We start from the raw sequence: 12,421 nt of genomic DNA on the forward strand, positions 1-12,421 counted from the left end.
AAGCATCAGACTCTTGATTTCAGCTCAGGTCATGATCTCATGGTTCTTGAGTTCAAGCCCCACATCGGCCTTTGTGCTGACAGTGCGGAGCCTGCTCCTGATTCTCTGTCTCTCCCTCTCTCTCCTTCCCCCCGTCTCAAAAATAATAAACATTAAAAATTTTTTTAACTGGCAAAAAGGTAGCATTTACAATAGCACAAAAATATCAAGCATGAAGGGATTAATGAGTTTACTGAGAAACATTAAGAGAAGACATAGAATATAAATACCATGCTCGTGTATTGGAAAGCTAAACATAAAATTTACGAGAGAAGACCCATAGAAATATACAGATATACAATGCTCCTAGATTAGAAGATTAAATTTGTCAAAATCCCCTCAAATTGATGAATATATTTAATGCAACTTTCCTCAAAATCTAAAAGGGCTTTCAGGGGGCGCCTGGGTGGCTTAGTCGGTTAAGCGTCCGACTTTCGCTTAGGTCATGATCTCGTGGTTCGTGGGTTCGAGCCCCGCGTCGGGCTCTGTGCTGACTGCCAGCTCAGAGCCTGGAGCCTGTTTCAGTCTGTGTCTCCCTTTCTCTCTGACCTCCCCTGCTCATGCTGTCTTTCTCTCTCTCTCTCCCCTAGAAATAAATAAAAAATATTTGAAAAAAAATAAATAAAAGGGCTTTCAATCACTATATTATACACCTGGAACTAATATTACACTGTATGGTAATTAACTGAAATTTAAATAAAAACTTTAAAAAAATCTAACAGAGTTTGGAAAGAACCTGGCAAGGTGCTTTTGAAATGCATATGGAAGAGACGAGGGTCACGAAGAGAAACACACTCTCGGCTTCCAAACACTTACGCACTGTATGGTTTTGTTCCCACCTCAGTGGTAGCTCCTTCTTGGCTTCATCCATTGATCCTTTAACTTCTTCCTGATCTTATGTTAGAACGCCCCAGGGCTCAAGCCTTCAGCTTCTCCCCACTATTATACTCTCTCCCTTGGCAATTTCATCCAGTCTCAAAGCTTTAAATAATCATCATTACAAATCGCCAGCCTCCATTCCAATCTAGATCTCTCTTTCAGACTTAACTCTCACATCCAATTGTTTATTTGGTATCTCCACTTGGCTTGTCTAATGGACGTCTGAGATGTAACCTATTTCACACTGAATGCCTCAAAACTTTCTCTGTCTGCCACCCTCTTCAGTCGATGGCAAGTTCATCCTCAATTCTAATTGCTCAATCCAACACTTTGGGTTCAGCTGTGACTCTTCTCTTTCTCTTAAATATTTTATCCAACCCATCAGCCCATCCCTAATCACTTCTCATGTAACTCCACTATACCTACCCTGCTTTGATCCACCCATCAGCTCTTATCTGGGTAACTGCAATGGCCTTCTAATCGGCTTACCTTCCCCGTCCCATGTCCCTGCATCTCTCTCTCTCCCAGAACCAATGTGATCATTTTAGAGGCCCAAGATCATTTTTCACCCTAAAACCTTGTCACAACTTTTATTTCATAGAGTAAAAGCCAAAATCTCTAACAACGGTCTTCTAGAATGTGTATCATCTGACACTGTTTCCTCCAGGACCTCAGATCTCCTGCTGTTACCCCTTTCCTCACGTCACACTAGCCACACTGGCTTCCTTGCCCCTCCTCAAATATGCCCAACACCCTCCCACATCACAGTCTTTGCACTAACACTTGCACTAGCAATTCCCTCTAGTTCTTACCCCAGTTTGTGGGATGAAAATCGGTTTGGGTTTGGCATTAGAATATGTTTTAGATGTCCCGTATTTCTTCAAAATAAGCAGGAACTTATTTTGGCTCTTAGTTGATAATTGTTGGAACTAAGCAATGAGTACATGGAGCCCTTACACTATCCTCTCAAACAAGTATAAAACAAAATGAAAGCTTCTCTGGAGGTTCTTGTGTGCCGTAGGGTAGAGAAGCACTGGTCTGTGATCCTCAAACTAGATCATTTTCCCATAAATAAAAATTCTAGGGGCACCTGGTGGCTCAGTTGGTTAAGCGTCCGACTTCGGCTCAGGTCATGATCTCTCGGTTCGTGGGTTCAAGCCCTGCATCCATCGGGCCCTGTGCTGACAGCTCAGAACCTGGAGCCTGCTTCGGATGCTGTGTCTCCCTCTCTCCCTCTGCCCTTCCCCCGCTCGCACTCTCTCTAAAAATAAATAAATGTTAGAAAAAAAATTTAAGTTTAAAAATAAATAAAAAATAAAAATTCTACTTGAAAAGCCGTCTTAATAAATTAAAAAGATACATGGAAGATGAAAAATATCACGTTTATTTTCCGAATACAAGAAAGAAAATTATGCATTTGAATTCACTTTGCAATATACATTAACAATAAAAACACTTGTTCCATGCTCCACTTGTCTTAGCTTAATCCCCAACCAACAGTGGCAGTCACAGGAAGGGAAAGGTTGCTGGCCCTTGGTTTGCAGAATCTGAAACTCGGCACGCGAGCATCTGGAACAGCTACCCCAGGCTCTGAAGGGCTTCTTACTGCCTGCTCATCCAACAGCTCTGGGAGAGCCATTTGCAGTTTGAGATCTTGTCACAACTTCCTCTAATGCTGAACATATTTTGAGGTAAAGTCCAGGGTGTGGAAGAAAGAAACTGTCTTCAGTTTCAAATGAAAACTAGTTCCTATTTAAATCTTACAATATTATCAAAGTGGTACCTTTTCTTTTTTTAAAAATAAACCACCCAAATGAGTTGATTGGTTTGAAAGATAATTCAATAATAAGCCTGACGAGGAAAAATCAAACTACTACCAGATTTTTGCCAGAATTGGTGAGAATCTATAAAAAGTTAACTTAAGTCTTCGGGAAGTGGGACCACACGAATTCTACCAAAAGTGGCTCTTGGGCTTGTTAGATGTGATCTGAGGTCCCCTCGGGAGCATGGGGAGGCTGGGAAGACTTGCTTAGTTGCAGACTATTCTCACTCATGCTCACCAGATGGCTATTGATGACATTAAGTTCTCTTATCACCGTGCTCAGGTCTTCGTGTAGTTTGACTATGGCACTTTTCACCTCCCCTAGCAGAATTTTAATGGAATTGTTTGCTTCAGGCTCCCCCGGCAGGCCGGCAGGTGTCTGAAAACTCGGACAGGACACAGAGGTGACATGGTCTACACTGGCGGCGGAAAACTCTGCCCAGTTACTGGCAGAAGCAGGACTTGTCTGCTCCTTAGCAGACTCAGAGTTCTCTGGAAGACTTCCCAGTGGATGAAGGTTGTTGTTCTCTTCATCAGAAGATACTCGGCCCCTAGAAGCAAAGGGGTGGTGAGCTCTGCCTGTCTTATCTTCATCTTTAAAGGAGGCAGAAGAAGACTGTTGATGGATCAGAGTCCAGAAGGAAGATCCCGCCAAAATCGGGGGTAGGAGATGAACAGACTTCTCCGGAGAGGCCGAACCAGGAGACGGCATGGATAAAGTAGAAAAGGAGGCAGTTCCTTCAGAAGTGGTTGAAACTAGAAGGGAGAGAGAGATTATGCAACATACAAACGAGAGTAATAGCTAAAATGATTTCACAGTGTAAAATCCCCATCTGCAAGGTCTCAACATAAATATACTACTGACAATTTCATATGCTAAATAGTCATAATGAGCCTAGATAAACCCGAAGCAGGAAGTAGGGAAAATCTAAAGATGTATTATATACCAACAATGCCACGGAAATGAAATGAACACGGAAGTATCAATATTCACCTTGACTGCGAACTGTGCCCGACATATTTTTACACCACACGCACCAGAGGGAGCAGAAAAGTAAAGTATTACACCCTATTCTACTGACTGGTGGCATTTTAAGTTGGCATTTAAAGTGGAAAGTCTGAGAAAGCTGTAACTTAGATGCCTTCATCTTTTTTTTTTTTCCTACAGAGAAAATTATAGGAAAATGAACACCAACTACAAGTACCTAAAAGCTGTCAAACAAATCTTTTTCTCTAACTGTTCAAATACAGTTAAGACTGAACTCCAGCCCACCTGAGATCTGGAACACTTGGGCACACATATGGAAATTTTTTTTTCCACCAAGAAACGGTTAAGTAAAATCAAAAGCATTCTAAACCGATTTCCTGTAAAATTGAATATTTGATAACATTTTAATCCCCTTTCAGGCAAAATCATACTCAATCGCTTCTTTGTGCACTTGATGCTAAATCGTTATTTCCCAAACTGTGTGCAGAGGAACACTGTGTTCCTTGAGATGTAAAAGGATGTTTCGGGAAATCAGGCTTTTAAAGTCAAGGAAGACCGGACAATTGCATATTGTGTCTCTTGTTAGGAGGTTAACAATGAACATTAGCACATTTAAAGTTCTGAGAAGCCTTACAGTGATTTATTCGCGTGTTTTCCAAACTTTCTTGGGCACAGAGCTTTCTCTTGTCTTCTTGGAATATCTATTTACATTCACGCGTGTATTAGGTGGTAAGAATTGGCAGAAATTGGTTCCTAAAGTCTTGCCGCTAACACTAGACTTGCTACTTTAACATAAAAAAAAGCCGACGTCATGGAAAGGGAAATTACCGCAGACCCCTTAGCACCCCTGACTTATCTTTCTCTATTATGTTATTTGCTTTACAGATGCATGTCCCTTTAAACTAAATTGAACCTCGCCTGTAAAAAACATGGCTGGGGCAGGCGGCTTCTATTTTCTGCTTCAAAGCTCTCCGAGGCCCATCTCCATCCAGTTTTTAGGAAAAATTCCAATCACAAGACATTTTGGGGGTGACATGAGTATTCTCAGCCGATGCAGCAGCAGGACATGAAAAGGAAAGTAGGAACTTCATCGGCACATGGTCAAGGCAAGAACAAGAGTGAAGAATCTAGGTCAGCCCTATCCTGACTCTCTGTCCTTGGCTTGAAAAGAGGGCACGGTGGTGACGGCACACTAATGAGGAGAGCCTCAACACGTGTGCGTCCTCAGCACCGCCGCTCTGCTCTGGGTGTGCTCTGTTTGGGTCACAGCTGTCACCTGACGTGTCCCCGCACCATCTTCCTGTGTTGGCTCTCCTGTTTCTATATCCCAAGTCCTTCTCTTTCTTGGCGTACCCTTACTTGGGGCAGCACATTCTCCAGCGGGTCACTGAAAAAGGACAACACAGTTACGTTAGTCACATGGGCACGAAGTGATTGCCTGGTTTAATTTTACGCCAGCGGTTCTCAAAGTGGGTGCCCGGGTGGCTTAGTTGGTTGAGCACTTGACTTCGGCTCAGGTCACGATCTCACGGTATGTGAGTTCAAGCCCCTCATTGAGCTCTCTGCTGTCAGCGCAGAGCCGGCTTTGGATCCTGTCTCCCTCTCCCTGTGCTCCTTCCCCCTCTCAAAAATAAATAAAACCTTAACAACAATAACAACAACAACAACAACACAGTGTGCCCCAGAACGAGCAGCAGCAGCACCTGGGAATTTGCTAGAAATAAAGTACTTGGGCCCTAGCCCTCTAAATCAGAAACTGAGACTGTGACCAGGAAATGGAGTTTTAACAAGCCTCTGAGCGTCTCGATGTGCGCTATAGTCTGAGAATCACTGTTTTCTGCTGTGTGTCCACCTTTCTTTCGCTTTGTAGCTACAACTGCTGACTGAATAGCTTATCATTGTTTACAGTTTTGTGGCTTTGATTCATAGGCTTTTGCTCATAAAAAGCCACTTCATCTCTAATTGCTGTGCACCAATTTACTTTTGTTTCCAAACACACCACAGCTGTACCATCCACTTCAACACTGCGCCTCAGGGTGCCTCTCCTGCCTGTTTCCTTACCCTGTTCCCACGCCCTGCAGAAGGTACTGGACTGTCTTGTTAGCAGCCATCCTCTTCATAAAGCATAGCCACCAGAGCCGGAATCAGCCGCAGTGAATGGCTGGATTTAAAAATCTCCCCGGGTGATAATATGCACGCCAATTAATGTTGCACTTGCTTAAAAATAGCACTGATAAAACCGTTCCAAATGCGGCTGTGTTATCTCTGACTTTTTATGCTCATGAAAACATCAGGCCAGTTAATTCTTATATTGCAACTTGAAATTTAAAAAGCATTTAGAAGAACTGCACGGCAAAAAATATAACGACAAATACATTTCCAGAAATATTTTTAAACTCTCTTCGGCTGTAGTTGTAAATGTACATTTTTCTGTTAGCGGGAGGCCCTTGTTCAGCTAAACATTTCAAAGTGTTCACTATAAAACAGGAACTTTTTATTCTTCTCTTTCAGTTTTCCCATCTGATATATAATGACGGGCAAGTTAACTGCACACGTGAGTTAAAGTATTCTGATTTTAGGGGCCCCTTGGTGGCTCAGTTGGTTAACTGTCCGGCTTCACCTCAGGTCATGATCTCACGGTTTGTGAGTTTGAGCCCCGCATCTGGCTCTGTGCTGACAGCTCAGAGCCTGGAGCTGCTTCCGATTCTGTGTCTCCCTCTCTCTCTGCCCCTCCCCCTCTTGTGCTCTGTCTCTGTCTCTCTCTCTCTCTCTCTCTCTCTGTGTCTCACGAATAAATAAATGTAAAAAAAAAAACTTAAAAAAACATTCTGATTTTGTTCTGTGTTGTAGAAAATAACATTTCATACAAATGTCCATAGCATAGCAATATTATTCATACTAGCTAAAAAGATGTAACAACTTAAATATCCACCAGCTGATGATTAGGTAAATAAAATGTGTTTAAACAGCGGAGTATTACTCAGCCATAAGAAAAAGAGAAGTACTGATTCATGTGACAACATGGATGAACCTTGGAAACACTGCGCTAAGTCAAAGAAGCCAGACAGGAGAGGCACATATGTATGATTCTGTAGCATGAAATGTCTGGAGTAAGCAAATCCACAGAGACAGAAAGTAGATTACTGCTTACAGGGAAGTGCTCGGGGGAGGGAGGAATGGGGAGTGGCTGGTAATGGATACAGGACTTTTTGGGGGTAATGAAGATGTTCTGGAATTCGTGGTGATGATTGCACAGTTGTGAGAAACATGAAAAGTACTAAATTGTACAGTTTAATAGGGTACATTTTCTGGTGCGTGAATTAGATCTCATACTTAAACAATTTTTTTTAATGTTTCTTTATTTTTGAAAGAGAGAGAGAGAGAGAGAGAGAGAGAGAGACCATGAGCAGGGGAGGGACAAAGACAGATTCCCAAGCAGGTCCTGAGCTGTCAGTGCAGAGCCCATTATGGGGCTCAAACCCACGAACCATGAGATCGTGACCTGAACTGAAACTGAAATTGGACACTTAAAAGGCATCCCGATCTCATACTCTTAAAAGTACAATATTTGAAATTTTATTGTCATGATTATAAATGGGCTGCATGAAAAGAAACAGATTTAGGAACAAAATAGGATTTGAGAGAAATGCTAATGAATCTGCCTCTAATCACTTACGCTAAACTCTTATTGGGACGATTGGATGATTGGATTAATGCTGAGTTTTTTCACTTACTTACGAAGTATACATTTGGCTCACTGAACGTAAAAAATCAAATCAGTGTGTCTTTTTGTCTGCACGAAGGCAGGCGGGAGCTGTACGGCGGGAGGAGCTGCTGGGACCGTGGAGTGGGGGGCAGCGCGGCCGGGTGCTGCCCTGGCTTCCCTGACCCCTACGATTAGACCCTCTTCCACCCTCCACTCTGCATGCTCCTTCTGAACCAGCCTCCAGCAGCTCGGGGGTAGCTGAGAAGATGGTGTGCAGAGCTGTGCTCTACCCTTTTCCGCATTTCTTTTTGGGAAGGTTCATTATTCTGGCTATGAAATCTTTTATAGACAAAAAGGTAAAGGGCAAGGTCAATGAGTCGTGTGCGTGTGTGTGTGTGTGTGTGTGTGTGACTGTGTGTGAGTGTGTGTGAGTGTGTGATGCTTGGTTTCTTTCCTTAGCAAAGATGAACTGAAAAACAGCTCCACAGAACCACCACTACTGAAATCCACAGTACAAAAATGGAATCAATGAGATATAAACAAAGGATGGAGCCAGTGAGGATGCTCACCTCTCGCCTGGAATGACAATGTATAGATTTTTTTCCCCACCCCCAAAATTAGAAAGTAAAGTCCAGGGCAGTTGAACACACTTATCCAAACTGTGGCTTATGAATATAATGATCTGGGGCACCTGGGTGGCTCAGTTGGTTAACTGTCGGACTTCGGCTCAGGTCATGATCTCTAAGTCTGTGAGTTCAAGTCTCGCATCAGGCTGTGCTGACAGCCTAGAGCCTGGAGCCTGCTTCAAATCTGTGTGTGTGTGTCTCTCTCTCTCTGCCCTTCCCCCACTCGTGCTCTTTCTCTCTCTCTCTTTCTCTCTCTGTCTCTCAAAAGTAAACATTAAAAAATATTTTAAAAAATAATATAATGATCTGGCTTCTGTGTATCTCTAGCTCCTTTTTGCTTTTTGGTTGGCATGACAAATGATCTAATGACCTAAAGGAATAGTCTGACCTAGAGATAAAGAACATAAAATGGAAACGGAGGAAGAGAAGGAATGGACTGTTCTAGGAACAGAGTTATTCAGTATCAAAAGGTCAAAGGAGAATGCTGCGAATCCGTCATTTGGTGAAAATATTAGAATGCAAATATTAACCTGTATTAGGTGGCTGGGACAGCCCTCCTGATCGCTGAGATCTGTCACACTGTGGGTGCACAAGTATCTTTAAGCTTACCAAGGTCATTTTCTCCTAAGAGTTTTGTAACACCAGGCCTGGATCCTTCATATAAACAAATGCTTCTTAAAACAAAATAGAAAAAAAGAAAAACCAAACCCAGAAAATAGACAGTATCTTTTCTATCTTCCTTCCCCCAGGGTCCATGGAGACTAGCCATCGATCCTGCCTCATCATTTCCTGGATTCCTCAGCCACAAGCCACCCGCAGCCATTTCTCTGGGCGCTGCCTAGAACGCGTCATCACTCAGAGCTGCTCTACTCTGACACCTTGCTTTCCAAGGTCACTGTCCTTCCTTGATTCCTTCTGGCCTTCTCATTCCTCTTAATGCATCTACGCGTTGGCCTCATCGAGATAAGAGGTCCAATGATCTTTTTATCTTCTCTCATTCCATCAGTGCCTACCTGACGCCGCCTCCCTTCTCGTCCAGTCTAGACCCCTGTCATCCATCACTTGAACTGCTTTCTCGCTCCACTCCTCTCCCCCCACTGCTATGCTTTCTGCTTTATCTGCTGCTGATTCCTAATCCAGGAGTCAGAGCTTTTCTGTCAAGGACCAGACTGTAAATAGTTTAGGCTTTACGGGACACATGGTCTCTATGACAGCCTCTCAGCTCTGCTTGTTGCAGCACAAAAGCAACCAAAGACTACATGTGAACCACACTGAGATACCACCTTACACCAGTCCGAGTGGCTAAAGTGAGCAAATCAGAGAACACGAGATGCTGGCGAGGATGTGGAGAAACAGGCATCCTCCTACACTGTTGGTGGGAATGTAATGTTTCCCCTCTGGAAAACAGTGTGGAGGTTCCTCAGGAAACTAACAATAGAACTCCCCTATGACCCAGCAATAGCACTGCTAGGAATTTACCCAAGGGATACAGAAATGCTGATGCACAGGGGCACATGGACCCCAATGTTCATAGCAGCACTCTCAACAATAGCCAAAACATGGAACGAGCCTAAGTGTCCATCAACGGACGAATGGATCAAGAAGATGTGGTTTATCTATACCATGGAATACTGCATGGCAGTGAGAAAAAATGACATCTGGCCATGTGTAGCAACATGGATGGACCTTGAGGGTGTTATGCTGAGCGAAATAAGTCAGGCAGAGAAGGACAAATATCATATGTTTGCACATATAGGAGGGTTAGGAGGAACTTAACAGAGGACCGTGGGGGAGAAGATGGGGAGAAATGGTGGGGGAAAGGGAGAGAGGCAAACCATGAGAGATTCTTGAATGCTGACAAAAACTGAGGACTGATGGATGTGGGGGGGGGCAGGGGGGATGGGCACGGAGAGGGGCACTTGTGGGGATGAGCACTGGGTGTTATATGGAAACCAGTATAACAATAAACTATTTGTAAAAAAAAAAAAAAAAGACTACATGTGAACCAATTAGTATGTCTGTGTTCCAATAAAACTTTATTGACAGGAACAGGGGGTGACCACATTTGGCCCCAAAGCTATGGTTTGCAAATTCCTGTCCTAATCCCATTTCAATTCACACATGCTTTTTCATTCCTGCCTTACTGGCTATTCTAAATCTCACCAGTCCTTTTACCACCTTTATACCAGTCGCCCACAGTCTGGGCAGGTGACCTCCGACAATAAGACACAGAGGCCATGACATACAATGTGCGGCACATGAAGGCTTAATACACCTTAATTGTTAAAAACGACCACACCCGTCCCTCACATTTGACACAACCTTTCCCCTCCTTCCTTACAAAGGCGCCGGGGGTAAGGTGAGTGTCTTTCTTTCTTTTTTTTTTTTATGTTTTATTTATTTCTAGGAGAGAGAGAGAGAGACAGCGCGAGCAGGGGAGGGTCAGAGAGAGGGGGAGTCACAGACTGAAACAGGCTCCAGGCTCCGAGCTGGCAGTCAGCACAGAGCCCGACGTGGGGCTCAAACTCACGAACCCCGAGATCATGACCTAAGCGAAAGTCGGACGCCCAACCGACTAAGCCACCCAGGCGCCCCGTTGAGTGTCTTTCTGTTCTGGATTCTAGTCCACCCACTTGCCCCTGACCGTGCTCCATCTCAGGCTAGACCCCCTCTGCCTTACCTGTTCTTGTCTCCCATCTCCCACCTGGTTTCCTTCCTGGGAACAGCCCCTGGCGAGCTCCTGCCCCAGGTCCACCCCCTCCACATCAATCCTCCACATTCCCCTACACAATAATTTTTCTAAAACACATTCAAAAAGCCACTTACCCAACTTAAAACCTTTAGTGACTTGTATTCTCTTCAAACTAAAACCCCCAACTTCTTAGCCTGGCACACATAGCCCTTCATCATCTGTCCTGGCATAATTTTCCAGTGCTTTCTTCTATGATTTCTTCATGCACACTTTCCACTCCTGCTTCACTAAGCTGCTTTTGATTCACTTATTGAATACTGGGTCCCTACTGTGTGCAAGGCACTGTGGTCGGTGCGGGGGGTTCGCTGATAACCAGGCAGACGTGGTCCCTTCCCTCAGGAAGGTACCGTTCCACTTGGGAAGTGGGGGAGACGTCAAACAACGTCATGCATATGTAATTATATTTAGAATGATGGTATGTGCTAGAAGGATAATTATGGGTACTAAGACAACATATAGTGGGAGGGGGGGGATCTAAAATAATCGAGGGGGTCAGGAAATCCTGTGGAAGCGATGTTTGAGCTGGGCCCTGAAGGAGGAGTGCACTGGGGAAGGGGTGAGTCAGAAGCGCTCTGGTCCAAAGGAACAACGGTACAAAGCAGGTGAAGCGATTTGGTTTACTAGACAAACAACGGAAAGGTCACCAGGCTACAGGGAGAGGCAGAAGCGAGACCGCACAGGGCAGTGGAAGGCTAGTGACCTTCAGAAACAGGGCGACAGTCTTGAGTCCTGGCTCAGTTGGTCAAGCATCCGACTTGGGCTCAGCATGATTTCACGGTTCGTGGGTTCGAGGCCCGCGTGGGGCTCTGTGCTGACAGCTCAGAGCCTGGAGCCTGCTTTGGGTTCTGTGTCTCCCTTGCTCTTTGCCCCTCCCCCACTTGTCTCTCTCTCTCTCTCTCTCTCTCTCAAAAGTAAACATAAAAAAAAACAACAACAAACCATTGACACTGGAGTAATAATAGCACACTTGTCTATGGCCCTGGACGGATACCAGATCCTACCCTGAGCACGTCATATTTGTGGATTCATGGACCCCCTCGGGCAGCTCCATCCTGTAGATGAAGACACCGCCGTGCAGAGGCCACACAACCAGCGCCTGGGCTGAGATCACAAACCCAGGCAGTGTGATTCCAGAAACCTGAGTCGCTGACAACCACGCGGTCCAGCCCTTCTTGTGCTCCGTTGTAAGATATGTTACATCTCCAGGTTTTGAAACCCCAAATACAGTATCAGGAGTTTACTTTAAATAGTCACATGCATTTTAAAAGGGAGAATAAAAATAAAATATATAACATTTTATATTTACCCACGTATTTTAGGATTGTCCCACAGAATGTCCCAGCTCCTCTTTAGGTACCTCCGGCCACGAAACCGAACAGTGCCCTCAGGGCCTTAGTTTTGGCTACTGTATTTTTCAGCTCTTTATAATGCCAGTATCTAGCTTATCTGTGGTTCTGTTTCTGTTGTCTGGTTTTCTCCTGTATTTTATTTTATTTATTTATTTTTTAATAGTTTCTTTTTGAGACAGAGAGAGACAGAGCACGAGTGGAGGAGGGGCAGAGGGAGAGGGAGACACAGAATCTGAAACAGGCTCCAGGCTCTGAGCTGG

At 44.3% G+C, this 12,421-nt stretch overlaps 1 protein-coding gene across 1 annotated transcript in view; it reads right to left on the minus strand.

The window, feature by feature from the left end:
- Window positions 1–2,281: 2,281 nt before the first annotated feature.
- The window catches only part of ENTHD1 (ENTH domain containing 1), a 104,128-nt gene continuing 93,988 nt past the window's right edge, over window positions 2,282–12,421 (minus strand). Inside the window, exon 6 of the mRNA XM_039234966.1 lies at window positions 2,282–3,496. Within this exon, the coding sequence (XP_039090897.1) occupies window positions 2,895–3,496 (602 nt within the window). The 3' untranslated portion in view covers window positions 2,282–2,894. The remainder of the gene's footprint in view (window positions 3,497–12,421) is intronic.

This window comes from Hyaena hyaena, unplaced genomic scaffold, assembly GCF_003009895.1.
Source record: "Hyaena hyaena isolate Hyena2069 unplaced genomic scaffold, ASM300989v1 scaffold_4, whole genome shotgun sequence".
NCBI classification, from domain to species: Eukaryota; Metazoa; Chordata; class Mammalia; order Carnivora; family Hyaenidae; genus Hyaena; species Hyaena hyaena.